Source organism: Eptesicus fuscus, chromosome 13 (genome assembly GCF_027574615.1).
Source record: "Eptesicus fuscus isolate TK198812 chromosome 13, DD_ASM_mEF_20220401, whole genome shotgun sequence".
Classification (NCBI taxonomy): Eukaryota; Metazoa; Chordata; class Mammalia; order Chiroptera; family Vespertilionidae; genus Eptesicus; species Eptesicus fuscus.
Window position 1 is genome coordinate 80312192 of NC_072485.1, and position 27430 is coordinate 80339621.

The 27430-nt window shown below is 60.7% G+C and overlaps 4 protein-coding genes across 10 annotated transcripts; 1 reads left to right on the forward strand and 3 right to left on the reverse strand.

Moving 5' to 3' along the window:
- Nucleotides 1-125: 125 nt before the first annotated feature.
- On the reverse strand, nt 126-4409 carry CATSPERZ (catsper channel auxiliary subunit zeta). Of its 2 annotated transcripts, XM_054725845.1 has the most exons (6): nt 4275-4409; nt 3700-3737; nt 2946-3297; nt 1340-1419; nt 1075-1141; nt 126-365 (listed from the first exon to the last, which is right to left on the reverse strand). In XM_054725845.1, exons 2-6 carry the CDS (start codon nt 3712-3714, stop codon nt 256-258), a joined length of 624 nt encoding a protein of 207 aa, XP_054581820.1. In that variant the 5' UTR covers nt 3715-3737; nt 4275-4409; the 3' UTR covers nt 126-255. The 2 variants fall into 2 exon arrangements, with proteins under 2 accessions (XP_054581820.1, XP_027991750.2); XM_028135949.2 differs by lacking the exon at nt 3700-3737 and having other exon boundaries at nt 4275-4406.
- A 534-nt stretch (nt 4410-4943) lies between these two features.
- KCNK4 (potassium two pore domain channel subfamily K member 4) lies at nt 4944-10880 on the reverse strand. The gene is made up of 6 exons (XM_028135921.2): nt 10677-10880; nt 7210-7333; nt 6919-7079; nt 6587-6773; nt 5978-6117; nt 4944-5365 (listed from the first exon to the last, which is right to left on the reverse strand). The coding sequence occupies exons 1-6, from the start codon at nt 10863-10865 to the stop codon at nt 4982-4984; spliced, it is 1185 nt and encodes a 394-aa protein (XP_027991722.2). The 5' UTR covers nt 10866-10880; the 3' UTR covers nt 4944-4981.
- A 2958-nt stretch (nt 10881-13838) lies between these two features.
- GPR137 (G protein-coupled receptor 137) lies at nt 13839-18245 on the reverse strand. 5 transcript variants are annotated; one of them, XM_008159063.3, is made up of 8 exons: nt 18174-18245; nt 16693-17091; nt 16559-16608; nt 15170-15395; nt 14904-15053; nt 14666-14794; nt 14442-14560; nt 13839-14127 (listed from the first exon to the last, which is right to left on the reverse strand). In XM_008159063.3, the coding sequence occupies exons 2-8, from the start codon at nt 17047-17049 to the stop codon at nt 13968-13970; spliced, it is 1191 nt and encodes a 396-aa protein (XP_008157285.1). In that variant the 5' UTR covers nt 17050-17091; nt 18174-18245; the 3' UTR covers nt 13839-13967. The 5 variants fall into 5 exon arrangements, with proteins under 5 accessions (XP_008157285.1, XP_054581810.1, XP_054581808.1 ...); XM_054725835.1 differs by having other exon boundaries at nt 16693-17071; nt 18174-18235; XM_054725833.1 differs by lacking the exon at nt 18174-18245 and adding an exon at nt 17797-18005.
- Nucleotides 18246-18258: 13 nt separating this feature from the next.
- On the forward strand, nt 18259-27214 carry BAD (BCL2 associated agonist of cell death). 2 transcript variants are annotated; one of them, XM_028135950.2, is made up of 4 exons: nt 18259-18616; nt 19149-19343; nt 25755-25948; nt 26797-27214. In XM_028135950.2, exons 2-4 carry the CDS (start codon nt 19157-19159, stop codon nt 26920-26922), a joined length of 507 nt encoding a protein of 168 aa, XP_027991751.2. In that variant the 5' UTR covers nt 18259-18616; nt 19149-19156; the 3' UTR covers nt 26923-27214. The 2 variants fall into 2 exon arrangements, with proteins under 2 accessions (XP_027991751.2, XP_008157287.2); XM_008159065.3 differs by lacking the exon at nt 18259-18616 and adding an exon at nt 18786-18875.
- Nucleotides 27215-27430: the final 216 nt, after the last annotated feature.

The following is a 27430-nucleotide window of genomic DNA, read 5'->3' on the forward strand; positions in this document are numbered from 1 at the left end:
CCGGGAAGGCGGAGCTGATATGGCCCCAACAGAGAACGCTCAAGGTCACTGCGGTGACCGAGTGAAGGTCATGGGGAAAGGCGGGGCCACGTGCGTCCGCCTCACGCAGACAGCCACGCACTGACTCGCAGACCTTGCACAGACTTTTATTTCTCTAGGGTTCAAATTCCATATGGATAGGGTCGGGTTTGGGTCTCCGCGCGGGACACGGACCGGGCTGGAGTTGGGCAGTCACTCGAGCCGGAGGCGGTGCTCTCAGTGCGCGGAGACGTGTTGCCTCCTGTTCCGCCGCTTCTTGAGACCCTCGATATATCGCTGCAGCTGCCTGGTCAGGAAGTGATCCCTGCCGATCGCCGACCGGTAGCCTGGAGGAGGGAGCTCCACTCAGGGCAATGAGCAGGGGCCTTACCTCCCCGGCAGCAGGTGCCACATGTGTGACTGGAGGAAGGACGGTAACTTGGCTGACAGGAGCTCTAAGGGAACTTTGCACCTCCAAGGTGCTGGGCCCTGCCGGTTTTGTTTCAAGTCCTGTGCTCCAAATGGATGGGGGGTGCGGAGCAGGACTGGATATGGCGGTGGAGGATGAATGAGAGAAGATTAAAGAAAATGGTGCGGGCCTGATCTTGGGCAGCGGTAGCTTTTTGGACACCTTCTGGAGCACCCAGCATTAGCCATTAGCCAGTCCCTACCCCTCATGTCACAGACAGGGCAAACCAGTGAAGGTTTACCCAAATGACCTGCTGTCAAAGGCTCTTCACATTGACCCCGGAAGGGCCAAGGCCACCAGAGACTGTCATCCCCCCGGGCAGATGGAGAAATCGTCTTAGGAAAGCCGCCAGCTAGAGGGGGGCTGCGCTTACACTGGAGCCCAGCCCCTCACATTTGCCCCATGGTTTCCCCATTGGTCTCCCTTGCCCTGTCCCCCAACTTTTTACTTTCTGTGGGGCTCTTAGGATATTTGTGAGTGGTAAGAGAGTCTGACAAGGCAGTCACATCCCGAAATCCCACGGCCAGGGACTCAAACCCTGCAAAATCCCCTACGGTCTCATGGGAGCTTGGGGCGGGGGGACTCACTCTGGAGAGCTTTGGTGAGGATTTCCAGAGCTTCATTCTCCATGAGTTCCACCAGGGGCAGTGGCAGCTGAAGAGGCAGCAAGAGGCTCAATGTCCAAGGGACCCCAGCTCTGCCCACAGCTGAAATGCCCCACCTGCTGCCTGCAGCCCAAGACGCCCAACCAACCTGCCTGCCCCTCCACCCTACAGACCACCCACCCCCTTCCTCCCTAAACCCCCCATTCCCCACCCCACTAAAATCCCCAGTCTCCCTGGGTGCCCTAACCCTGTTCTGCTGCTCCACCCAGTAGGCTCGGTGGTGTGTGTGCTTCAAGATGTTGAGTGATGACACCGAGGAAGCCAAGTCTGGGAGAAGAGAAAAGAGACATCGGTCATCGGCAGGCTGCCGGGTCTTTCTGGAACAGAGGAGATGTGTGGGCTGGCATCCGGCAGGGACAGTGGCCTTCAGAGAACAGCTCCAGGTGCCGCCTTAGCAGGAAACAGCATGGGGACAGTGGTTTCCAGCCCTGGGCTTTATCATCTCTCCCACCAAGGTTCTAGTTCTGACGGCCCCACTGTGTGACACTTAGAGCCAGTGACTGAAACTTTGACCTTCAGGGTCTTCATCTGTAAAATGGGGTAATAAGAATAACCCCTGGCCCTGGCTGGGTAGCTCAGTTGGTTAGCGCATCATCCCAATACACCAAGGTTGAGGGTTCAATCCCTGGTCAGGGCACATACAAGAATCAACCAATGAAACAAGTCAGTGTTTCTCTCTCTCTCTCTCTCTCTCTCTCTCTCTCTCTCTCTCTCTCAAATCAATTTTTTTTTTCAAATGAATAATTTAAAAAAATAGCCTGGCCATTGTGGCTCAGTGGTTGAGTGTCGACCCATGAACCACCACATGACCGGGTTGTGGGCTCGATCCCCAGGAGGGGGCATGCAGGAGGCAGCCAATCATCATTGATGTTTCCATCCCACTCTCCCTCTCCCTCCTTCTCTCTGAAATCAATAAAAACATATTTTAAAAAGAAGGAAAATAAAAAGAATAACCCCTTATGGAGGTGATGAAGTTTAAAGGTGATCATACAAGCGAAGCCCAGTGCCTGGCACACCGCAAGAGCTCAATAATTAGCTGTCATGCCCTGACTGGTTTGGCTCAGTGGATAGAGCATCGGCCTGCGGACTGAAGGGTCCCAGGTTCGATTCGGGTCTTGGTTGTGGGCACATCCCCAGTTGAGGGTGTGCAGGAGGCAGCTGATCGATGTTTCTCTCTCATCAATGTTTCTAATTCTCTGTCCCTTGGCTCAGTGGATAGAGCATGGGCCTTCGGATTCAAGGGTCCCAGGTTCGATTCCGGTCAAGGGCATGTACCTTGATTGCAGGCACATCCCCAGTAGGGGGTGTGCAGGAGGCAGCTGATGGATGTTTCTCTCTCATCGATGTTTCTGACTCTCTCTCTCCCTTCCTCTCTTTAAAAAAAGAAAAAAAAAATAAAATATATATTTTTTTAAATCGTCACCAATGACTAAATAAATGACAGACAAGCACCTTCTCAACCCTCGAAAACCCACCGACAAGAAATTAACTCCTTCCTCTCAACTCTCCTGGTGATTCCTTTAAAAGCACGGTCCTAATGACGCGGCCTCTGAGCCTTTTCCTGCGTGCCTCTGGGGACCTGGTGTGGCCTGGCACAGGATCTTGCCTGGTGCCTGCCCAGTAGGGGGCGCTCCAAGAATGTCTGGTTTGTTAAGCGTGGCCGATTAGCGCAGGCTCACCCTAGAAACTTGGATCCTGCAGCTTCCCAGCGCTGTACACCAACAGACATGGAGGCCCTGGCCAGCCAGCCCCCTGCCCTGGGGGCACCCGCAGCCGGAGGAAGCCACACTGACCCATCTTGCTCCCGAAATCCACGACCCCTTCTACATCGTTTCTCTGGGAGCCCCTGGGGCTCTGCTCCAGCTCCGAGGAGTGGCCACCGAGTTCCTCCTGCCAGATGCCGCCTTCCGTGTTCCTCTCACTCCAGCGCTCCCAGCCGCTCTCGGAGTCGTCGGTCTTCTGCTTGTACCACTGGCCGGCCCTCCTGCTCCCGCCGCTGTCCTCCTGGTCCGAGTCCTCGTAAACGTTGGTCAGCTGCAAGTTCAGCTTGGGCTGCGACAGCGTGGCCTTGGTCCACAGGTTCCGGATGTCGCTCTTGGAGCTGGACCTGACTAAGTCATGGGGGCTCAGAGACTTGGCCGTCGCCTGTGGGCCACATACAACAAGGAAAGCCCCGCACACCTGTCAGCATGGCTATCATCAATACATCAACAGACAACTGGCGAGGGCGTGGGGAAGAGGGAACCCTCTGCACTGTTGGGGGGAAGGCAGACTGGTGCAGCCACCGTGGAAAGCATTCTGGAATTCCCTCAAAAAATGAGAAATGGAACTACCTGATGGCCCAGCAATTCCACTTCTTGGATTATATCCAAATAAACCCAAGACACTAATTCTTGAAAGAATATATGCACCCCTATGTTCACTGCAGCGTTATTTACAATAGCCAAGATTTGGAAGCAGCACGTATGAGGGGATAAAAAAAAAAAAAAGCTGTGGTACATGTACACAATGGAATACTACTTGGCCGTTAAAAAGGGGGCATCTTACCCTTAGCGACAGCATGGATGGACCTGGAGAGCATTATGCTAAGTGAAATAAGCCAGTCAGAGAAAGACAAGCACCATATGATTTCACTCATATGTGGGATCTAATAAACAAAATAAACTAACAAACAAAATAGAAACATTCTTAGAGAACAGACTGACAGCTGGGGGAGAGAGTTCAGGGCTGGGTGGAAAAGGTGAAGGATTAAGCAAAATCAACAACAACAAAACTCATAGACACAACAGTCTGGTGATTACCAGCGGGGGGTTGGAGAGGGTATAGGAGGGACAAATGGTGATGGAAGGAGACTTAATAAAAGTATGTCGGTTTCAGGCATACTGATGATGTATTATAGAATTGTACACCTGAAACTATATACTTTCATTAACCAATATCACCCCAAAAAAATCAATTAAAAAGGAAGAAAGAAAAAAAACAAGGAAAGCCCAGGGTCGCGGGGAGTTGGGGGGCGGCCACGCGGGGACTGTTGGGAGCTGGGGTGGCGGCCGTGAGGACAGCAGGGCCCGCGGTGAATGAGCCGGGGGCTGACAGGGAGAGGGCCCAGGACGAGTTCTTACTTTGAAAGGCTTTTCCTCCATGGTTCTGCCCCAACGGACCCAGTCGCCACAGGCCTCGCGGGTGGCAGGGCGGGGTCGCGCTCCGGGAAGGGGGAGGGGCGGGTCCCGTTCTGGAAGGGCGATGAGGGTCTCGGGCAGGAAGTGGCCAGGCTGCCGCCCTCCACTCCGGACACCCTATTCCTCCCCGCCCCGCCCCCCCAAGGCCGGCGCTGGAGACGCACAGCCCAACAGGCGGACTCCGCCGCCGCCCCTGCTCCCCGCGCGCCGGCCTCCACGCAGCGACGCGGGCCGATCACCGCCGAGGGTGCCGTGCCCGGCCCGACCCGACGTGGGCGCAGGGAGAGTCACGGAAGCCTGACTCGCAGGGAGCGCCCCGACGCCAGCACTCGCGCCCCCACTCGCGCCCTCGGAGCGCGCACGCGCGCAGCGGTAGACTTTCTCCTTTATTGATGCCCTGAGGCTCGGAGGCTCAGCCGTGGGGGGTGGGGGCCGGGGCCGGGGGCCGGGGCCGGGGCCGGCCGGGACAGGGGCGGGGACCCTTGGGGGCTGGAGATGAGCGAGGAGGGGCCAGGAGCCGGGGTGCCAGGCGTCCACCTGGCCGGCCCCCGGGCTGCAGGCCGGTCGCACAGGGCTCTTTGGCCAACCAAGCAAAGCATGCGGGGGCAGAGCCGGGACGAAGCCGCTGCGAGCCGGGCCGCGGTCCTGCCCTACACGGGCCGGTCCTTGTCCCGGAGGCGCCCGGGGCCGCGGGGCCGCGCGGGCTTCCTGGCGGGGTGCGGGGCGCGGCGGCGACCCCGGGGCGCGCGGGGCACCACGCAGCCGCGCTCGCTCTGCGTGTCCGAGGACTCGTCGATGAAGGCCAGGTTCTCGCTGGGGTAATCCAGCGCCGAGGCCGAGGGCGCGGAGGCTGTGGGCGGGGAGGGCGGGGAGGGCGGGGCGGGCGGCTCGGCCTTCTCCGGGGGCGCAGGCGGCGGGGGCGAGAGCGGCCGCTCCTTCTCCGGCGGCGGCGGGGCGGCGGGCCCGCCTCGCTGGGTCACCCGCGCCGTCACTGTGCCGGTCCAGCTGGCGGCCTGGGCCGTGAAGCCGCCCATCTGCGGGGCGGGGGGAGGGGGGACGCAGTCCTCAACCCGGGGTCCTCCACCCCCCGGCACCCCGGGAGCCTGCCCTTCGCCAGCCAGGCGTCGCTCGTCTCTTCGCGGGCCCTCCGGCCTCAGCCCGCCCCCCGCCGCACCGTCTCCCCTCCTTCATGGCACCGAAGCGCCCCCTGATCCGGGCTTTTCTAGAAACCCCGGGGTATCCCAGCTCTCCCTCCTGGCCCCCAGAGACCTCCGAGCTCCTCGGCCCGTATCGACGAGTGGGGCGACAGAACACAGGTCGTATGAAGTCTGAATTTCAGACAAACAAGCAGTAAAACTGCCGTGTAAGTGCGTCCGGGCACTGGGGAGACACCTTCCACTACACGCTATTGGCTGCTTGTCTGAAATGCACCTGAACGCGCTGCCTCATTACGTGGGTAAACCCGGCCGCCCTGTCCCCACGAACAGATGGAGTCGCCTGCAGCCCTGTCCCCGCTGGTGCAGATGGGGGCGCACTCGGTCCCTGCCTGGAGGAGCCCACCCCCTGGACGGGAGGCGCCCCGCCAAACAGCTGCTGGGGTGCAGCGCGGGCGTCAGGGCGCAGGCGCGGCCACCCAGGGCGCCTACCTCGGCCCGCGTGTGGCGGAACACCACCCGCAGCCAGTTCCCGATGGTGGTGAGCACCGAGGCGAAGTAGGCCAGGCCCAGCAGGATCCAGAACCACACCAGCGGCTGATAGGCTGCGTGGGTGTGATGGGGGTTGGCGCCTGGGACGCCAGGGGGAGGGCAGAGAGAAGTGGGTGTGGGGCCGGCTTTGAGCGGGAAGCCACGGCTTCGCCGCCCCTCTCCCCAGCTCACGGAGAGGATCGCTCTCCCCGGACAGCGGGCTTGTGCGGTGTGTGAACGCATGCAACGTGAGCGTGCATGGCCCGAAGGGGTGCAAGGTAAGAGCATGTGAGTGGGAGTGCTCACGTGCAAGAGTGGGAGCATGTGTGAGGGGTGCACCTTAACATGTGTGTGAACATGCATGGAGGCGCAGGCATGCAAGAAGGAAAGTGTGCACGGGGTGTTGCATCCGTGCAACAAGGTGAGGGTGCATTCCGTGCGCGGACACGGGTTGGAGTCGTCCGTCTGAGGGCACAAACGCCGTGGAGTTGGGAGGGAGAAGGGAGCGTGCAGAGGCCCTGGGTAGGAACGAAGCGGGCAGGACAGCACAGCACAAGAAGGTGGCCTCACCGGCCACGTAGTCCCCGAACCCCACCGTGGTGAGCGTCACCACCACGAAGAAGATGGCTTCCAGCTCGCTCCAGCCCTCGGTGTAGCAGAAGGCGAACATGGGGGCGACCACGAAGAGCAGGCAGCCGAGCAGCAGGAAGAGCACCGCCGACAGGACCCGCACCAGCTCCTTGGGCACGTGCCACCTCTGCAGGGAGGGCCTCGGGCAGGACCCCGGAGTCCCCGTCCTCCGCCCTCACCCCCGCCCCCCTGCCTCCGGGAGCGCTCTCCGGGCCTGGGAGGGGACGCAGAAAAGGTATCCTGAGCCCAACACAATGGGTGGAGCAGCTCACCAGGAAGATGGCTTCAATGTGACCGATGCCGTGGCGCAGGGCGGAGCCCAGCCGGTCCCCGACCCCCGCCAGCAGGAACCCGAACAGCGGGATCCCCACCAGAGCATAGACGATGCAGAAGATGCGGCCGGCATCTGTGCGCAGGGCTACATTGCCATAGCCTGGGCGGAGGGGCCGAGCAGGAGATCGAGGGGCTACCTGGCACCCCCCTGCACCTCCCCCTGCACCTCCCCGCTGGAGAAAGCCCAGCCGCTCCTTGCCCCCCTCCACATGCCCAGTCCCTGCCCCCACCGATGGTGGTGATGATGGTGCCTGAGAAAAAGAAGGCGCTGCCCAGGTCCCAGGCCGAGTAGTTGCTGTGACTGGTTGAGTTGATGTCAGGGTTTGCACCCCCTCCCAGGGCATCAGCCACCTCCTGCAGGACAAGGCACAGAGGAGGAGCCTTAGTCCTTCCCTCCGGTCCCAGCCATCCCCTGGCCCTCCAGCCTCTAGAGTGTTCCCCTCCCTGCCCCTCCCAGCTCCCCGCTTCCCTCTGGCCTTCCTGAAGGCAGTCCCTTTGAACACACATTGCAAATTGGGGCGCCCCAATGTTGTCTGACCTCCACGTTGTTTTAGAAACATTTATCTGCCCCCTAATTTCACACAACAGATTTTCCATTTTACAGAGGTCAAGAGCACAGACTCTGGGGCCAGACTGTCTGGTTTCAAATCTTGGTGCTACGTGAACATGGCGAAATCTCCGGGCCTTTGTTTCCACATCTACCAGCCGGGGGTGATGCTAACAGCACCTACCGTATCAACTTGTGAGGAGTGAGAGCCCTCACAGCAAAGTAAGCGCTGTGTGTCCCCACGCAGTGGCCATGCCTAGGGCTTCCAGGTTTCCCCAGACCCACCACTCCCATTGCCCCACCGAAGCTGCATCTGAGTCCCCTGCCTTAGAACATGTGATGAAAGTTAGGGACCCTCCCTCCAGGCAGGTGCATGTACCATCAACATTTTCATCCCATTTCTGTAGATTTGTGGACACACAAACCCCTGCCCGCCTGCTGAAGTCCTGAGGTGCTCAGCAAATACGATTAAATTAATGCAGTGGCCATGTGTCTGCCCCTGTTGCCAGGCAGGGCAGGGTCTGTGTTTTGAGAGTGCCTGCCCTAAGAGACAGAGGTCGGGTCACAATGAGGAGGGGGTGCAATGGGGCCCTTCCCCACGGCGCACAGAGCCAAGACACAAAGGCAGGGAGGGAGAGCGAGATCACAAACCACCTCTCTCTCTTCCTGTCCTCACTAGCAAGCCCCTTTCCAAATCAACTGTCCTGAACCAGGGCCCAGATCCTCCGCAGCTCCCCGCTGTCTGCAGAACGGAGCCCCCCAACCCCAGCCCAGGCTTCATGCTGCTTTTCAACCTGGTTCCTTCCAACCTCCCCTGCCCAGTCTCCCCTCCAGAGTCTCCCATCTGGGAACCCAAGTTAGGTGACCTTAACCCCAAATTTCTGAGATGATCTCATTTCCTGTAATAATAATTTTTTAATAAAGCCAAGAAGTGAAATATATGATTTAAAGTGATTTAATATTTATTTTGCAACACTTTTTCTGGTAAATTCACTACTTAAGGGGGAAAAAAATCCTTTGTCATCCTGTGTGTCCTAATTTTTGTTTCAAATGACTAGGCATCTGCTAAATCTGAGTTCTACAGCCATTTATCCATTTCTCCCTTCATCCCAGCCTCCACGCCTTTGCCCGCGCTGCGCCTCTGCCTGTAGTCCCTTGCAACCCAACCGCACGTCTCTAAATTCCACCCATCTCGTCCGCCTCAGTCACCAGCTCTTCCCAAAGGCCCCTGGCACCTCCCTCCTTGCCCCCAGCACCCAGCCCAGGGCCCAGCCAACAACAGGCGGTTAACAAAGAAGGAAGTGAGGAAAGTGCCTTTCCCACCGAATTCTGTAGCGATCTGTCCACGGAGCTGTCCCCTTGCCCAGATGTGACATCCTCTAGGACAGTGGTCGGCAAACTCATTAGTCAACAGAGCCAAATGTCAACAGGACAACGATTGAAATTTCTTTTGAGAGCCACATTTTTTAAACTTAAACTTCTTCTAACGCCACTTCTTCAACATAGACTCGCCCAGGCCGTGGCATTTTGTGGAAGAGCCACACTCAAGGGGCCAAAGAGCCGCATGTGGCTCGCGAGCCGTAGTTTGCCGACCACTGCTCTAGGACACAGCTTGCATCTGTCCCGCCCCAACGTCCATTTCCCTGCTGACTCTATGGTGTCCAGCACAGCACAGCTCACAGCAGGACAGACTGCTGTGTGGCTAATTGTGGAAAAGAAATAGAGCAGCTGTTGCCCATCCTTCTAGTTTCTGCCCTTCCTTTGCTTCTTTTTTATTCGGGAAAAAAGTAACTCCGTTGTGAAGATAAAATAGGTCAGGTTCCCTCCCTCCCTCTGCCCTGTGGTCTGGTCAGACACTCTCCCTCCTGCCCAGGCCTCTCTGAGTCTCTCTCTCTCTCTCTCTCTCTCTCTCTCTCTCTCTCTCTTCTAGATGCATCAGAGACAAGGTCAGGCTGCCTGGACCCGCCCCATCCTCGTCTCTGCTCTGGTCCCGCCACAGTGGGAATCCGCAGGAGCACAGAGGCCTCCTCGCTGAGGGCGCCTCCCTCCCAGAGAACAGACAGGGAAGAGGAGTGATCTGTCCTAAAGTAATAAACACGCATTTATCAAAGCTAAACCTTAGACGTTTAATATGCTAGTGACTCAGAAGTCCGAGACAGCCTTAGAGGTGTGGCCTGACCGTTTCCCAGAAGACAAGCCCACACTTTAGTCCCTGGCGGGGTCCCTGGCTGCCTCCCCTCCAACCTCCAGCATAAGCACGCGTCCTGGTAAAGGGGCGTTAACCGCATTCACGACGCACACGCACAGGCGGAGGTGAGCCGGAAGCCTCCGAACCACCTGCGCGTGTTTGCAGGTGCGCTTTTCTGGGGGCGGGCGCTCCCGGTGTCCCTGGGCTTCCCTAAGGTGTCTGTGGCCCCGAGGAAGTATGGGCGCCAGTGTGGGGTTGCCAGATTTAGCAAATAAAAACACTGCCAGGGACACAGTCATATTTAAAAACTGTTCCTTGTTTAGCTGGAATTCACATTTAGCTGGGTGCCCTGACTTCTATCTGGTAACCCTAACCCAGTGGTCGGCAAACTCATTAGCCAACAGAGCCAAATACCAACAGTACAACGATTGACATTTCTTTGGAGAGCCAAATTTTTTAAACTTAAACTTCTTCTAACACCACTTCTTCAAAATAGACTCGCCCAGGCCGTGGTATTTTGTGGAAGAGCCACACTCAAGGGGCCAAAGAGCCGCATGTGGCTCGAGAGCCGCAGTTTGCCAACCACTGCCCTAACCCAGTGAGTGAGACCTGTGACCATGTAGCCTCTCATTGCTACAGCCATTTGCTCATTTCTCCCTTCCTTCCTTCCTTCCTTCCTTCCTTCCTTCCTTCCTTCCTTCCTTCCTTCCTTCCTTCCCCCCTCCACACTGAAGGAGACGGTCCAGGGCACAGTCCAACGCCAGGCACAGCGAGGAGAGCACGCGCCCCACACACATCACATGGAAAACTGAGACGTGCCCCCAGCCTCTGCCCGGCACCCCAGTTGCACCCAGCCCTCAGGGGGGCCAGTCTGGGAGCAGCACGCGAGCACACGGCCCCACAGGCGTGCAGCTGGTGCCGGGGGCCGGTGACTGCTGAAGGGGTTCTCGCCACCCACGCACCTTGATGAGGAGCCCCAGGTCCCCGTCGCTCACACACGGGTGGGTCCGCAGGAACCTCTCTCGGGCCTCCCCCAGCTCCCTCTGGGCCTGCTGCTCCCGGGGCTGCTCCAGGGCCCGGAAGACCAGGGCGCCCAACACCAGGTAGAGCAGGACCAGCGCCAGCAGAGCCAGGAGTGTGGTGCTGCGCATGGCGTGCCCAGGGGCCCGGCCAGGGCCACTGCCCGCGTGGGGAGGCCGGGCAGGCGGCTCCTGGAGGGCTGTGGTCACTGCGGGCAGAACCGGGGACCTCGGATCAATAACCTGGCCTGACAGCCCTCCTCCAGCCCCTACCCGCCCGGGAGTCATTGGAGCCTCCGGCTCTGCTGCCCTCAGAGGACCTCTCCCTCCATCCCTCTGGCTGGACACTTGGTACCAGGACACACCCAGGCCTCCCCCCACTTTGGTCCCCCCTTACCTCCACTGTCCGGCCCTCAGGGCCCTCAGCCCCTGTCTGGGGGGGGGCTCTGGGTGCGAGAAGAGAAGAGGGCACCCGGAAGGGAAGAGGAGGGAGGAGAGTGGGAGAGGGAGGCTGAGCCTGCTGAGGAAGAGGCAGGGGAGCAGGGAAACGCCAGAGGGTGGAGGTGGGGACTGGGGCGGGGGGTGGGGGGTGGGGGGGGGGGGGAAGGTGAGGGGCAGGCGTGGGAACTGGCCTTCCAGGAGGGGCCGAGCGCTGGGAGGCGCTGGCAGGAAAGTGGGAGGAAAGCCGACCGCACTGGGCGGGGACCAGGATGCTGGTCCGGCTCGCCCGCTGCCGCAGCATCTTCGTGACTTCTCTGGGCCGCGATGGGCTGGGCGGGGAGCCTCCGGGGCCCCCCAGAGCCCCGCCGGGCTTTCGAGGAACCCAGGGATGGGTCCGGTCCCAGTGCAGGTGCGAGGCAGGGGTGGGGCCGGTTCCGGGAAGGAGCAGAGCAGGGCGAGGGCCACAAACCGGACCAGGGCAGCCTCCCCCGGGCCGCTGGCAGCCCCTGGCAGCGGGCGGCGCCCACGCGCACACGCGCCGCACAAAGCTCGCGTGCCCACGCTCCGCCTGCACTCTCCCACACGCGCGGGCACCCCGCACCCGGGGCCGCGGCCCCGGGGGGAGCGCCAGTCACACGTGTGCCCACACCTGCGCGAGCGTGTCAGACCCGGGCCACGGCGCAGCGCCGGCCGCCAGCCCCGCACGCCGCGCTCGCGCCCACCGCCTCCCGAGTCTCCATGCCCGCACCCCGGAGCGTGTCTGCGCGCCGCACGGTTCCCGGCGGCGCCCACGCGGGGAAGGGAGGTGGCGCCCCACCCAGCCGCCGCCCCTGCCGCCCCGCGCCGAGTCCGTCCGCACTCCCTGCGCGCCCCTCCGCCCCGCACTCACTGTTGGCCCCGCTGCGACGACGGAGGCTGCGACCCGCTCCCCGCGCGGCCTACCCGGTGCCGGTGCCGGTGCCGGTGCCGGCTGGGCCGCGGAGGCAGTGGCAGAGGCGGAGCGGGCGGCCGCTGGGGCTGGGACCCCCCTCCCGCCGCCTGAAGCCCCCCTCCTACCGCGTTTAACCCCTCCAGTGCCGCCTCCCTGGGGCCGGGCCTGGGCCGCCCGCTCCCTGGAGATGAGTGGCAAAGGAGCCGACAGGGATGCCGCTGGGTCCGGCCTGGAGCGTCACACCGGAGCCCTGGTACCGCCCTGCCCTGCTGGCTAGCCAGTGTGGCCAGCGGCGGGGTGTGGACAGCAGCCGGCTCACCTCCCTGGACGGGCGCCACACTCCGCTCCAGGCTACAGGAAGGAAGGGCCCCACTCGCGCCCTGGACAGCCTGGCCCTGGCTCTGCACTGAGGGAGGGGTCCACCCAGGCAGGCTGGAGTGGCCCCAGGTGTGGTGCGGCCCAGTGCTGGGAAGTCACACTGGGCACCTCCTGTCCTGCTCCTGTATCCCCATCCCTTGGTCCTCTCCCCATGCCCGTCCCAGCGTGAAAGTGGGGCCAGCACTCCCTCCCCCGCTGCTTGAACTGTCAGGGCGCCGGCCTGTCCTGGAACTTGGTTCCTCTCTGCTCTTACCCACTTTACAACCCCCACCTCTCCAAAGACCCTGCCGGGGTCCTCCGCCCTCGGGGGTCGGTGGTTGAAGGGAGAGCGCTAAGGCTGATCCCTGACAGTAGGGGGCCTAAGGCATTCCCAAGCTCTGGAGCCTGCAGGTCCCACTAGTAGAAAAAGGGGTGTTCATTCTCACCTTGGGGTGCTATTCTGAGCATTAAAGAGGGCCGTGTTTGTAAGCCTGGCACACCAATGAGAGCAACTTTCTGTTCAAAGGAAAGTGACTGTGCCCGCTCCAGGGGCCCGAAGGCCGGGGCCCAGGACAGTCCCACGTGCAGGGCTTCAGACAGGCTTAGTGCGAGGCCCCAGGACGGGGAAGAGCGGGAACAGTCAGGTCTGCGTGCAGGAGACAGACCTTCCCGTGAGGGCCTGGCTGTGCTATTAGCGGTGGCCAGAAGGGGGCCCGGGACTGCCAGGTAGACTGTGTGGGGGAGCCCAGGCCACCAGCCAAATCCACATCTGGCAGGGAAATGGGGGCCAACTCTTCCCCCACAGGCCCTGGACTAGCCCCTGACCTGAAGGCCAGGTTGGATGTGATGACAGGGGAGCAGGGTCCCCAGAAATCCCATCCACTCGGGGATGAGAGGCATAACAACCACAGAATCACAGCCCACGGGACCCAGCAGGGGACACGGTTCCCTGACCCAGAGAGGGGAGGCTTCTAAAGACAAGTGGCACTTGAAGCAGGTCTTAAGGAAGGAGTAGAAATTATTCAAGTAGAGAAGGGACTGGAGTAAGAGCATGGCTCCTGGTCTCCCTTCTCCTCAGACTGCGGGCTCCTCCCGCTCCCTGCCCTCCAGCCTGGGGGAGGTAAGCAGCCCCTGCCCGTCCAGCAGCCCCCTCCAAGGGCCAGTGTCTGATCAGCCTTCAGCCAAGCAGACAAGGTTTGAGGAGCACAGATAACTGACAGCCCTGGGGCACAGACACTGTTTATTGAGTGGCAGACACAGGAGAGGTAGCTGGCTCCAGCACAGAAGCGGAGGCGCAGGTCATGCCAGGGTGCTGTGCGCATCTGGCGGGCAGGGCCATGCCCCCATCAGCACAGACTCACTACAACAGAAGTAGCAAGGAGCTGGCAGGGGAGGAGGTGGCCACAGCCCCTGGGATCCTGGGCAAGAAGCAGCAGATGAACTTGGCACAGGGGCCTGGGTAGGAGGGACTGGGGTCTGAGAGTTCTGGGGACAGGTGGAGGGGATCACGTCTGTGGAGTGGAGTAGAGACTGTGGTGGTGGCTGCCAGGGTCCAGCACCTGGGAGAAGAGCAGAGGAGTGGTCCGAGTCTGGCTGCCCCCGTACCAGCCTGGCTCCCGCCCGATGGCGCCGTACCAGCTGCCAGAGCCGAGGCTGCCCGACATGCTGCAGACAGAGAGACGCGTCAGTTACAAGGCAGTGACCGGGGCCACATGCACAGGAGTTGGGGGAGGGAGAGAGGCTTAGAGCAGAGCCCAGTAACCCAGACATTCCAGGACCCAGGGCTTGAGCACTGCACACTGTAGCCAACTGCATCCTCGGGGCAAGAGGGGGAAACCAGAGGGGCCCCCACCAAGTACAGACGGAAACAAAGGCCAAGGCAGGGGCTGGGGCTGGATGCCAAGACCTGGCTCTAGGTCCCCATGGCTCCATGGAGCAGGCCAGGAGCTCAGGGGCCTGAGGCGGGCGGAGGCTCCTACCTGGTGCTCTCGCCCCGGCTGTGCTCCCAGGAGCAGCTCTCATCCTCGCAGTGCCCGGCCCGATCGAAGAAGTAGGAACGGGAGCCAAAGACCTGCCCGTTGAGGATGCGGCTGGTGCTCTGGGGGAGGAAGCCGCCACTGATGCTCTCTCCCAGCCCCCACTGGCTTCCCACTGCCCCCGGCCCCGGCCCCGGCCCAGTGCCGCCCTCTACACGGGCCCTCACCAGGTCCTGTGGAGGCCGGTGCACCCGGAAGAAGCCCACCAGCAGGGTAGTGGGCAGCAGCTCCCACACAAAGAGGATGAGGCCAAACACGAGGTAGCCTTTGTTCCCCAGGTCATTCACCAGGTCGGCCTGTGGGAAAGCCAGGGCTTAGCCAATCTGCAGTTGTGCCACTGGGGCACCTGGACAGGGCCCAGGAGCCACGGCTACTGAGGAGGCAGCAGACATGCCCAACGCCCACCTGATCGGAGACATTGTACCAGTCATAATCGAAGGCATCCAGCCGGCTCCGGGGAGCCAAGGCCAGGGCCGCCAGGTTGTAGCAGGCCCGGCTGGCATAGAGCAGGACCATGGCACCCCCCATCGCAGCTGCCTGGCACACACTGGTCCCCTGAAACAGATGACAACCGGGGACCCTCAGCGAGGGGAGGCTCCAGCTTCCCCTCCGCCCGAAGAATGACGCCCAAAGGCCCCAAAGGGCACCAGGCACCAGGGTGGTGACCCTACCTTGGCCTCCAGGTAGATGCTGGTGGAGGGTGCCCGCCGGGCAACAAGGCAGAGGCAGGCGGCAAGGGAGAGTGCGCAGATGACAAACAGCGAGTCGCTCACCAGGACGCGCACCAGCAGGAGGGCCCAGGGCTGCGCCCGGCGCCGGCGGGACAGCACAGCGCACAGCACGTTCACCAGCAGAAAGAGCAGCGAGGCCCCCACGAAGGCCCCTCGGACAGCCAGCCTGCAGCCACAGCACAGTCAGCCCCAGGCTCCCGCCCCTCGCGCTCACCGACCACCCGACCTCCCCCAGGAGACCTCGGCGTCCATCGGAACCTCAGGCCATCCAGTCTGCACCTTGCTCCTCCAGCTTTACAGACGGGGAAACTGAGGCCCACGGGGGTCAGAAGGTGACTGACAGCTGTCGTACAGTGGAAGGAGCACTGGGCTGGGTGTCCGGAATCTGGGCTTAAGCCCTGGCTCTGCTTCCAGCCACATCTCTGACCTTGAACATGTGGCTTTATCTTCCTGGGCCTCGGTTTCCTCATCTCTCAAGTAGACAGTAACAGCCTCCCAGGTAAGTTGTAAAAATTAAAGATGTCTGTGAAAGCGCTAATTAAATTGCAAGATGTTGTCCCCAGGACGGGAGCCTCGCCGCCCAAGGTCACCCAGAAGTGGTTTGGTTTTGGAGCTTCCGAGGGCTGGCGCCTCCAGCTCCTCCTCTGTCCTGGACGACACTGTACCGTCCCCCAACTGCGTCTATTACTGCTGCCCTTCACACATGCCACACCTCTGCCGGGCCTTCTGTGCCAGGCGCTTCACTCTCCCCAGTGTTCACAAACATCCCCCGAGCTGTCCTCCCCTCAGCCCTGCCACGGGGGAAGGGACAGGCACCAGGCTGCTCCTGGCCGGGGGCTAAGCCCGCCACGGCCTGAGCCCGCCACGGCCTGAGCCCGCCATGGCCTGAGCCCGCCACGGCCTGAGCCCGCCGTGGCCTGAGCCCGCCACGGCCTGAGCCCGCCACGGCCTGAGCCCGCCACGGCCTGAGCCCGCCACGGCCTGAGCCCGCCGTGGCCTGAGCCCGCCGTGGCCTGAGCCCGCCGTGGCCTGAGCCCGCTGTGGCCTGAGCCCGCCGTGGCCTGAGCCCGCCGTGGCCTGAGCCCGCCGTGGCCTGAGCCCGCCATGGCCTGAGCCCGCCGTGGCCTGAGCCCACCACGGCCTGAGCCCGCCGTGGCCTGAGCCCGCCGTGGCCTGAGCCCACCGTGGCCTGAGCCCACCGTGGCCTGAGCCCGCCGTGGCCTGAGCCCGCCACGGCCTGAGCCCGCCGTGGCCTGAGCCCGCCGTGGCCTGAGCCCACCGTGGCCTGAGCCCGCCGTGGCCTGAGCCCGCCGTGGCCTGAGTACTTACAAGCCTCGGCTCATCTCGGGCCGACGTTTCGCCTTGGCTTTGAACACCACCTGGGAGCAGAGATGCCCATTATTCCTCTGGGGCCTTGAGGCTTGCCACTCCACAGCCCATCCCCACCCCGTTACCACGGTTACCTGGGCGAAGTAGAGGTTCATAAGCGTCAGGGTGAAGAACTGCAGGCAGACAGGGCAGCAGTAGAGGAGCCAAAAGGGCAGCGGCCCCAGGCGGTTGGCCCGGGGGGTGTCTCGGAAGTAGAAGGAGAAGAGGGTGGTACGCAAGGCAGCCCAGAGCAGGCAGAGTGCCAGGAACACCGTCTGGTAGCTGAGACGCTTGTGCCCGTACAGGAGCACCAGCCAGAGCTGGGCATAGACGGAGAAGAAGAGCAGGGCGTACAGGGTGGTGTAGGCCGCCGTCAGCCCCAGGGTCACGGCCGGGGGCAGCGCAGGCACCAGACCAGCAGCAGGCACCAGGCCAGACAGGTTACTCTCCATGTCAGGGAGGCAGGCCTGGATCCTGAGGCAGAGATGGAGGGGCTGGCAGGGGGCCAGGGAAATACAAATAAATACGCAGGGGTGGGAGGTGCAGGGTGCAGAGACAGAGGGGGGCAGTTTGGGAGGAAAGACGTTGTGGCTGGCCAGGCCCTTCCCTGAACCAGAGGGCACTGGCTCTTGGAGCAGCCCTTGCTGCGGGGCACTCGCAGGGGCCGGGGCCCTGCACTCAGGAGCGGGGAAGGACAGTCTCTCCTCTCCAGGGCTGAGGGTGGGGGTGGGGAGTGTCGCCTCCGTGGGCCAGTCCCAGAGCCAGGAGCTGGGGGTGCAGAGGCTGAAGGAGAAGGGTCCTTGGCCTTCGTCGCTCCAGTCGTCCTGGCAGGAGGGGGAGAGCCGCCGATGCCTGCTGGCTCTGGGCAGCGGCTGCGGCGAGAGGCGCTCAACACCCGGCTCTCCCCCTCCTCCAACTGCGGGCTCTCTCCCCGCCAAGGATCCGGACGGGGTGGGGGTGGGGGTGGGGGCTCTGCCTTCAGGCCTCGGGATGCCGGACGCTGGCCCCAACCCACCCCTCTGCGTCCACCCTCCAGCCGCGGGAGGCGGGGGGAGGCCGGCGCCTGGCTCTCAGTCCAGCTCCGGGGGAGCCAGCTCCGGCCGCCGGGACCCGGGCTCCGGCTCCCCGGCTCCTGCGGCTCCGCCCCCTCCTGCGCCTGCGCGGGCGCCGCTCGCTACGCAAACTGCGCGGGGTCTAACCGCGGCTCCGCAACCCCGCGCCGCGCCCGGCGCGTAGCCGTTCGAGAATGGGCGCCAGCTACGCCGCCGGCGGGTGCCAGGGGTTACGAGAGGCGGCAGGCGGCCGAGGTGCCGGGGCGGCACCGCATGCGGCCGGCGCCGGGGGGGCCAGGCCCGGAGCCGCCGGTTCCCACGCTCCTCTCCCCGATTCCCAAACCGAGATTGCGCCGCCGGGCCGAGGGCGGCCACGACTTCCCCTCGCCCGGTCTCTGAAGAAAACTTCCGCCCACAGCCAAGATGGCCCTCGGGCCCCGCCCTCTGGGACGGAGCCCACAGAACCCCGCCAACCCCGAGGGGGCGCCTGCCCTCCGCCCTCGCCGGGCGCGGTTCCCGCTCACCTGGTCCGCCGCCCGTCAGGCGCAAAGTCCCCCCGAGCCGCACGGCCGCCCTCACGGGGGCCCTTATCCCTTCCACCGCGCCGAGACAGTCATCCTGCCGGGGAGGCGCCCGCTTATCTCGAGGCTCCCCAGATGGCGCGGGGAGGGTGCCCCGCTGCGTGCGGTGCGAGGTCCCCCCGTGGGGAGGAGGGGCCCGGTCACCCAGTGCAGGCGGCGTCGTGACCACGGCCACAGGCGAGCTGCGGCGGAGCTCCCATCGGGGCTTTGCTAAGTGCTTTCGCCGCAGCGGTCGGCACTCGGCTTACACCGTTCACGGGCCCCTGAGCGGGGTGTCATCATCCCCACTTTTCAGGGGCGGAAACTACGGCCCCGAGGGGCTGAAGGACTTGTCAACAGAAGCCAGACCCCAGAGAACCCCTCATCGGCTCCCACACACGCCCCCGGTACAAGGAAGTCGGGAGCAGAGCCTGCGGGGACCAGGAAGGGAGGAAGGCGGCGGGCGGAGAGCTGGGCCGGGCCGCGGGGGCGGGGCGGGGGCGGGGCCGTCCGTGGCTCCACCCCCCGGCCAGCCCTGGTGACATTTCGGTAACCGATTGGGTCTGGTCGGTGACAGTTCCCGTTGCCCAGGCAACTAGAGCCGGGCTCCCTCAGGGCTAGAGGGAGGCGCAGGCTCGGGTCAGGGGCCTCGAGATCGGGCTTGGGGTGAGTCTTGCGTGCCGTCTTCACGGCCGAGTCAGCCGAAGCCTGGGTGGGGGCCTGGGGCTCCACGGCACCCAGGTTCCGGAAGGAGACTTGGGTTCTGGGTGGACGGGCTGAGCTTGCCCGGCCAGACTCAGAGCACAGACTGGGGCCTGGGAGGCAGGGCGGACCTGGGGTTCTAAGGTGGAAGAGGGAACAGGGGCGCCAGCTCCCGCGCCCCGCCTGCGACCGTTTTCCCCAGCTGTGCCATAACTACCTACCTTCTCGCCCCTACAGCCCAGAGCATGTTCCAGATCCCAGAGTTTGAGCAGAGTGAGCAGGAAGACTCCAGCCCTGCAGAGAGGGGCCTGGGCCCCAGCCCCACAGGGGACCAGCCCCCAGGCCTCAACAAGCACTGGAGTACGGTCCCAGGTCTCCTGGGGGGAGCTGGTCACCAGCAGGGCCAGCCGGCCAGCAGCAGCCACCATGGAGGTAGGCACCCCCCATCCAACCACCTGCCTGTCCACTTTGCCCCACTAGCTCCCTGCACCTCAGCCTCACCCACACTCACCCGGTGGCTTTGAGCAAGTCCCTAACCTCTCTGGACCTCAGCTTTCCTCTTCTGTAAAACAGAGCAATTAATCACCACCGTTGTAGGGCTGTTGGGATGATTAGCAGAATATAAATTACAGGGTTGGTGCTTAGGAAATGCTCAGAGAATGTGGCTGTTAGGGTAGGATCACAACAAATCACTGAGAGCCAGGCAGGGAGCCAGAAAGGGGAAGTGACTTGCCTAAGGTCACACTTGTTTGCTGGCTCCTTGGGGTGAAGCAGGGCTATCTTTGCTGGTTGCCAGAGGCTAGTAACCACTAGAAGCAGACAGCCCTCCCAGGCAGCTAGTCTGTGTGTGGGGCGGGGGGAGGGGAGAGGAGGGGGAGGAGAAGCATAGGCCCAATGGAAGGATGGGCACTGGAGGGCAGTGACCATTTCTGTCTCCACTTCCCAGGGCCTGGCACAGGCCGTGGCACCTCAGAAAAACCACAGAGATCTTTTGAAAACAAAAGCTATCCCCACCCCCACCCCCAGCCCTGGCTGCTGTAGCCCAGATGATTGGAGTGTTGTTTGGTGCATTAAAAGGTGAGGGGGGGGGGGCTAGCTGGTTTGGCTCACTGGATAGAGAGTCAGCTTGCAGACTGAAGGGTCTCGGGTTTGATTCCAGCCAAGGGCACTTGTTGGGGTTGCCAGCTCGATCCCCAGTAGGGGGCATGCAGGAGGCAGTCAATCCAGGATTCTCTCTCATTGATGTTTCTATCTCTCTCTCCCTCTCTGAAATCAATAAAATATATATTTTTTAAAAATAATAAAAGGTGGCGGGGTTCGATCCCCAGTTGTCTAGGGCACGTGCTGTCCAATCGATGTTTCTCACATTGATATTTCTCTCTCTCTTTCTCTTTCTCCCTCCCTTCTTCTCTCTAAAAAGTCAATATAAAAAACTTTAAAAAAGAAAAGCAGGTCCCTTGCCTGCTGAAGCCTAAATGACCCTCTCCCCATTTCCAGGAGCAAGAAGGCTCCTCTCAGCCCATGAGCACACACTGTCAAACACACTTTAACTCCCAGGTCTTTGCACTTGCTGTATTTCTGCTCACAACCGCTTTCCGCTCACACCTGGCTGCCCCTCCTCTGTATTAGGTATTTAATCTGTGCCCTGTGCTGTCCCAGCTGCCAAGGGCACAGCAGTGAACAGAAGAGATAAAAGTCCCTGCCCTTGTGGTACTTAGATTCTAGTCAGTGGGGGAGACAGGCCATAAACAAACAAGTAAATGATAGAGTCTTTCCTTTCTCCCGATCAGGAGTCCTGGGGGCCAGGGGAGTGATTTGAACTGAGGTGGCCAGGGTCTGCCTTGGTGAGAGGCACCGTTTGAGCAAAGGCTGGGTGGGGCGAGGCTTGAGCCCTGCGGCTACCTGTGGAGAGATCTGGAAGGGATGGGTTGGGCCAAGGCCCTGAGGCCCGTTTGGAGTGAGGGGAGGGAGCTGGAGAGGCGGGAGTTACCGGAGGGGCAGGGGAGCTGGGCTGAGCCTTGAAGGCAGTGTAGGGGCTTTGACTTCTCCTTTGAGCAAGGACAGGGGAGGGCTTTGAGTAGAGCCAAGTGATGGGATTCGGGCACCGAGGGCATCGCCAGGGCCTGTGTAGGAAGGAGGTGGTGGTGAGCCTGTGGGCGGCTCGGGACGGAGTTATTGATGGTGACCAGGGGGTGGCAAACCATAGCCACAGGCTAAAGCCCTCTTTGTACAGACCATGAGCTAAGAACGGTTTTTATGTTTTTAAATAGTTTAGGTTCTGCCCAGGGGAAGGAGAGTGAGGGCAGGGGTGGAGACGGAAGTCAAGGAAAGGAAAGGCTGCGAGGTGGGAAGGACCTCGTCTGTTCTATGAATGGAGTGGAAAGTGGCAGGGAGCTGGAGTAACCTCCTGCACAAGCTAGGGGTGTGACCCGGGGCTGGGGGTGCCTGAGGCACGGAGAGGAGGGCGGGCACATCCTGAGAAACTAGATTGAGGGAGGAGAGCATGAGGAGGGGCTGAAGCAGCAACAGGAGCCAAGGGGATGCCGAGAGGAGGGCTGTGGGCAGAAAACAGACACCACTGCACAGGCTTCCTTCAACTTTTACAAAACGTATGTTATTGATTTCAGAGAGAGGGAGAGAGAGAAACACCAGTGATAAGAGGATCCTGGATTGGCTGCCTCCTGCATGCCTCCTACTGGGGATCGAGCCTGCAACCTGGGCGTGCCCTGATCAGGTATCGAACCATGACCTCCTGGTTCACAGGTTGATGCTCAACCACTGAGCCACACTGGTCGGCGGATTGCTTAAACCTTTTCGATGTCTAAAAAGCAAGTGATTTTTCCATAAAAGACCCCTCAGTGCCAGTGACCTACCAGAGCCACTGCCTTCCTCTAGATGAGCAGGGTCCCTTCATTCTTCATACTCCTGCCTCCTGGCCCCCGCGGGACTGTAAGTGTCCCCGGGGCATGGACTGCAGCCACCTTGTGTGCTGTGCCAGCCCAGTGCCTGGTGAGCTGTGGGTGATGGACGGTGGAGAGGGAAGGGAGGACACCCAGTGGGAGAAAAGCTCAGCACTGGGCACCAGGGCCAGACTGCAGGGTTGAAGCACGTCTTTACCCTTTATTAGCAGGTGGAGCTGGAACAGGTCAGTTAACTTACTCTGCCTCAGTTTCCTTATCTGTTAAATGGGAATAGAACCAGTCCCACCCATTGGGTTGTAATGAGGATCTGATGAGTTAATACAGGAAAAGTGTTTTGAAACAGTGCGTGGCACAGAGGAGTGTATGCTGTTCTTACTATCACTGTGATCATTACTATTGCTGCTATGAGCAGGCTCTGAGCAGACCTGGGGGTTGCCGTTCATTAAGCAGAGAGGAAGACATGAATAACCAATACCCCCCTGGTGGCAAACAAGTGAAGTATTGGTTGGAACCAGAATGTAAGGGCTTAAAAGCCATTCCAGAGTTTGAACTTTATCTCATAAGCAATAGGGAGCCATTGAAGGTTTCAGACAGGGGACAGACATAGCTGGGTTTAGAGCAGGGGTTGGCAAACCAGAGTCACAGGCTAAATCCTGTGACTTTTTGTACAGACCATGAGCTAAGAATGGCTTTTTTATTTTTAAATAGTTGACAACAGGTCCCAGAACATTTCATAGCATGAAAATGATATGGAATTCGTTTCCGTGTCCCTACATGACACCTTAGTGGAACACAGCAATGCAGTCGATCAGCGTGCTCTTTCCAGCTGAGCACAAAGCTGAGTAGTTGGGACAGACTCTGACGTCACTCTGACATTACAGAGACATTTACCTGCCCCTGCTTCCTGATTTCGTCAGCTCTGAGCAAGATGGGGGTACATGTTCTTTGCAGGCTTTGGTCCCCAAATGGCTTTAGGGTACACAGGGAGTCCGGGCCTGAGCCTGCAGGTGTAGAAGCTACACGGGCTGCGTGCTGCTCGGCCCGCTGGGGCAGGCAGTGGGAGAGCACCTGCCAACCTGGCCCTGCAGATGGCAAGGCCTCCCTGCCTCACAGCCTGCAGGCTCCTGTTTCATGAAGTCTGTGAGGATGCTCACCGCCGCCTGACCGGGATGTGTCAGTCCCTCCCACTTAGCTGGAAGCCCAGCGGGGGTAAAGAACTTCTAGATGAGCAGGGTCCCTTATTCTTCATACCCCCTGCCTCCTGGCCCCCTCTGGACTATAAGTGTGGGGTATCTCCAGCCATAGACTCCTCCCACTGCCCCACCCCAGCCCCAGGCTTACTCTGGGAGGGTGGTATGAGTGGGCAGGTCTAGGCACCCACCCATGCTCCCACCCAGAGAAGCCACGCCCCCTCCCTCTTCCTTACCTTCCGAAGTGGGGTCCCCTCTGCCCTGCCCAGCAGTGTGTAGGGGTGATTGCTGATTGAGGGTGGGATGGTTCAGATGGCAGTGTTCCTTCCCCACAGGTTCACAAAAATCTCCTAGGTTTTTTTCCAGTAAATAGGACACTTAAAATTCCAGTTGCCACAAATGTGTGTCATTTTGACAGTGGCTAGTTTGGCACTGCTAACTCCACTGCTTTGGTGAAAACCCTCCACCCCAAAGGTAGCCTCCAGCTAAAGCTGACAGAAGCAGCAAGCCCAGGGTGCATTCTCCAACCGGGGCCCCCAAGGGGGCGCCTGAGGCATGAGAACGAGGGGCACAGGCCCTGGAGGCAGACTCAGGTTTATTTTTTTATTTTTAGGATTGTATACTTTTTTTTTAAATTTCTTTATTGATTAAGGTATCACATATTTGTCCTCATCCCCCCATTCCCATCCCACACCCCTCCCCACCAGACTCAGGTTTAGATTTCTGCTCTGCTACCTTGGGCAAATTACTCTCTCTGTGCCTCAGCTCTCTCCACGGCCAAATGGGGCAGTGAGTCACTTCCCGGCGAGGGGGTGAGAAGGACGTAATGAGTGGATGCAAGTGAAGCACTTCCAAGTGACACACCAAGTGTCCTGCTTGTGATTCCTGAGGAGGAGGCAGTGCCCAGACGGTGTCCATCTGCAGGTCACTCCCCTTCCTTCTCTCAGGCCCTGCATCTGTCAAGTGTGGTGCTGTTTGGGTTCTTAGCGCTGATAAAAGAGAATAATAGCTGACATTTCCTGAGCTCTTACGTGGCCCACTGTGTGACTTCAGACCAGTTCCTAACCTCGGGTGCCTCAGTCTTCATCCGTAAAATAGGGAGAACTGGCATCCACCTCACCGGGAAGGTAGGAGGCTTCAGGCGATGAGAGCAGGAAATATGGTTGAGGTGGGACCTGCCTAGCTACTGCCCCTCCCTCACTGCCCCTCCCTCAGAACTGGAAAGTGACCTGCAGATGGGCCTGACCCTGTCAGGGGTCTTCCTATTCCCAGCTCCTCTGGTCCCTATGCCCACCCCACTCCTGATTTAGCTGCCTGTTCCCCACTGCCACCTCCATCCCCAAAGGCTTTGTGGGGTCTCTACCTGACCTTGGGCCTGGGCTTTGGTGAAGCTCTGAATAGCCAGACGCTCTGACCACACCCTCTTGGCCTAAGCCTTTCTGGATCCAGCCCTCTGTTCCCTTCCTGGGTTTCTCAGCCATGTTCCTGGAGCTGGGACCCTTGGAGGCCCTGCAGCCGGCCGGCAGGGCTCTGCTGAAGGTCTTCTGGAGGGAGAACAAGACACTGCTATCCCCTGGCTTCAAAGCCTGACCTAAATCTGCTTCCTTCAAGATGCCTTCCCTGGCAGCCAGCCCTGCCATCCTGCTGAGCTCGCTCTGGGCACCTGTTCCAGACCCACCTTCCACTCTATTACTGAGGTCTGGGTGTTTGCTCCTGGGAGTAGTTCTAGGTCTTTGTTGATCTGGATATGGGGGTGGGGTTGGCAGAAGTGGGGGGATGGCACACAGTACACAAGTCAAACTCAGTAGAATAATGACCCGTCATGCACTTTCAGTTCACAAGGCACTTCCATGCTCTATTTTGTGGCCTTCCCGAAGTCACTGGCAGTAAGGGCGGGGTTCATCCCCACCTGGAGGTGAAGACACAGGTTCAGAGAGTGAACGGTGGGTGGATAAGGAAAGAGGTGACGCTCAAAGGATAATCATTGGACTTTGGATTCCAACAAACCTCTAGGCACTTCCAGCCTCAGAGCTTCACCCTGGGCGTGCCTTAACCTGTTAGTCTTCCATCTGTAGAACACAGGCTGAGTTAGTGCTCACTCCCCACATGGTTAAGGGGGTAATGGGGTAATGCCCAGGGCCTAGCACATAATAAGTGCTCCATAAATATTACCTAAAAAAGTCAGCACACTGGTCAGGACATTTTCTCCAACGCAGGTGCTGTGGGAGGTACAAACATTGCGCTGCTCCCGGTTCGCCAGGGTCTCCTGCAGGCTGCAGGCCACAGAAGTGAAACAATGAGCACCCGAAGGTGGCTTGCAGAGCTGGAGGTCAGCCCTGCCGGGCCAGGCACCTCCTCATCCAGGGGACTGACTGGTCTGCTATGCTGCAGGATGGAGATGATTAGAGCTAACAACCCATAGGCCTTGCACTAATAACTATAACTTACTATTTATTATGCCCTTATTTTGTGCCAGGCACAGCGGAAGGTCCTTTTATACACTGAGGCCGTACCCATTATTGGGGCTCAATTGAGATTTGTGGGATTAATGAGAAGTTAATTCAAATCTTCACAAAAGCTCCAGGAGCTTCCCTCGATTTACATGCGGGAGCTGGAGCTCCGAAAGGTACAAGCTGGTGTGCACACAAGTACATCAGCGGCCTCAGGAGCAAACGCTGGGGCGCGGAGGAGCTGCCATTCACGCCATCCCGCACTGTCGACCCTCTCTGCAGGCGCTGGGTCTGTGGAGCCGCGGAGTCGCCACAGCTCGTACCCCACGGGGACCGAGGAAGATGACGACACCGAGGAGGGGGAGCCCAGCCCCTTCCGCGGCCGCTCGCGTTCAGCGCCCCCAAACCTCTGGGCAGCACAGCGCTACGGCCGCGAGCTCCGGAGGATGAGCGACGAGTTCCAGGGCTCCTTTAAGGTGAGCGCTGCGCGACGAAGGGGAGGACTAGTGCCGGTGCATGCCGGGACCTGGACTCCCGGGCCCCCTCCCCTCGGGCTCCCGGGGCATGCCGGGACCTGCAGTCTCGGGACTTTTCTAGTCCCAGAGCATGCCGGGATCTGTAGTCCAGACCCCGCTCCGGAAGGCCGAGATCTGGGGCCCCAAATCCTTGGAACGCAAAGCCCGTGGGCATCTGTGTTCCCAGCCTCCCCCTTCCAGGTGTCCGGGTTCTTTGCCTTCAACTTTGGACTTTCTTTTTTAAGTAAAGCAAGCAAGAATGTACTGATCACGGCAAAAACATACTTAGGAGAGTGAAACTAGGAAGGGCACAGAAGAAGCAACCGGAGAGCCTAGGCTGGGCTGCTTTAGCTCACTGGGGAGCCAGAGAAATGGGGCCTTGGAGACAGGTTCAGGGGGTCAGCCCCGGAGCTGCCGCTGCCCATTGCTCCCCTGGTTGCAAGTCCCGTGGGGGTCCTTAGAGTTTAGGGAACACGTGCCTGTGGGGGAATGGCACAGGCGTGCTCCGTGGAGGGCGAGCACCCCTCGGACCCCTTCTTTAATTCTTGGACTGCGGTCCCATCTTCCGGCTCTCGCGCTAACACACAGGGTCCCACGTCCTCTCTCCCCGCCCCCAACACGGAGCGTCCGGATCCAAACCGCCCGTCCCTAAGGGCCCAAACAAGAGATCTCGGGGCCGGTCAGGAAGGTGGGCAGGAGACCCCTTCGGTACGGGGCATGCTGGGAGCCGTGGTCTTTATCTTAGAGATGGGATTCCGGAATGGCGGACCCTGCTAACTCACACAGCCCTTCCATCTTCCCACCCGCAGGGACTCCCTCGCCCGAAGAGCGCAGGCACAGCGACGCAGATGCGGCAAAACTCCAGCTGGACGCGCTTTTTCCAGGCCTGGTGGGGTCGGAACTCGGGGAGAGGAGGCTCCGCCCCCTCCCAATGACCTTTCCCACGCGGAAGCCCGGCAGCCATCTTGGGTGTGGGCGGAAGTCGTCTCCGCGGGCCTCTGCGGAGGATCGGTCTCTCCGCGTCGGCAGGAGGAGTCCTGACCGGAGCCGGTTCCCTTCCGGTGTGTGCGGGGACTCCCGCGGCTTCATCTCAGCGGAAGTTTTGAAGTTTTTCCGCCCTTAGCCGCTGGGAGGGGGCTGCCCCCGGCGCCCGCGCCAGGTTGCCGGCCGGAGTCACCGGAACCCTTTCCTCGCCACGGATCGCACTAATAAAGCCCCATCTCTGCCGCCGCGCGTCCTCTCCGTCGCTGGGGGCTCCGCGGCAGCGCTAGCGCGGGCAATTCCAGAGGCCGCCACCATTTCATGCAGAAGGGAACTTGGGCTCTTTCTGAGTGACAGCCGGGGGGGCGGGGGGGGGGCGAGGCGGCGAGCAGGGCCTCTTGGCCAGTTGAGCCCCAGGGACTTCCAGGCCCTTATCTCCAATCTGGTAATTGGGAACCGCGG

Bases quoted from the DNA above. Each gene is read 5' to 3' on its own strand.
- KCNK4 (XM_028135921.2), bottom strand. From the start codon at position 10,865: ATGCGCAGCACCACACTCCTGGCTCTGCTGGCGCTGGTCCTGCTCTAC. The intron at 7,334-10,676 runs GTGCGTGGGTGG...CTTGTCCTGCAG, and splicing joins ACCTGGGGCTCCTCATCAAG to GAGGTGGCTGATGCCCTGGG. The intron at 6,118-6,586 runs GTGAGGCCACCT...CTGGCGTCCCAG, and splicing joins GTTCGGGGACTACGTGGCCG to GCGCCAACCCCCATCACACC.
- BAD (XM_028135950.2), top strand. From the start codon at position 19,157: ATGTTCCAGATCCCAGAGTTTGAGCAGAGTGAGCAGGAAGACTCCAGC. The intron at 19,344-25,754 runs GTAGGCACCCCC...CCCTCTCTGCAG, and splicing joins CAGCAGCAGCCACCATGGAG to GCGCTGGGTCTGTGGAGCCG. The intron at 25,949-26,796 runs GTGAGCGCTGCG...TCCCACCCGCAG, and splicing joins AGTTCCAGGGCTCCTTTAAG to GGACTCCCTCGCCCGAAGAG.
- GPR137 (XM_008159063.3), bottom strand. From the start codon at position 17,049: ATGGAGAGTAACCTGTCTGGCCTGGTGCCTGCTGCTGGTCTGGTGCCT. The intron at 15,054-15,169 runs GTAGGGTCACCA...CATCTGTTTCAG, and splicing joins GCATCTACCTGGAGGCCAAG to GGGACCAGTGTGTGCCAGGC. The intron at 14,128-14,441 runs GTAGGAGCCTCC...CTCTGTCTGCAG, and splicing joins AGCCGGGGCGAGAGCACCAG to CATGTCGGGCAGCCTCGGCT.
- CATSPERZ (XM_028135949.2), bottom strand. From the start codon at position 4,295: ATGGAGGAAAAGCCTTTCAAA. The intron at 3,298-4,274 runs GTAAGAACTCGT...TGTGGCCCACAG, and splicing joins TGGAGGAAAAGCCTTTCAAA to GCGACGGCCAAGTCTCTGAG. The intron at 1,420-2,945 runs GTCAGTGTGGCT...CTCTTCTCCCAG, and splicing joins GGATTTCGGGAGCAAGATGG to ACTTGGCTTCCTCGGTGTCA.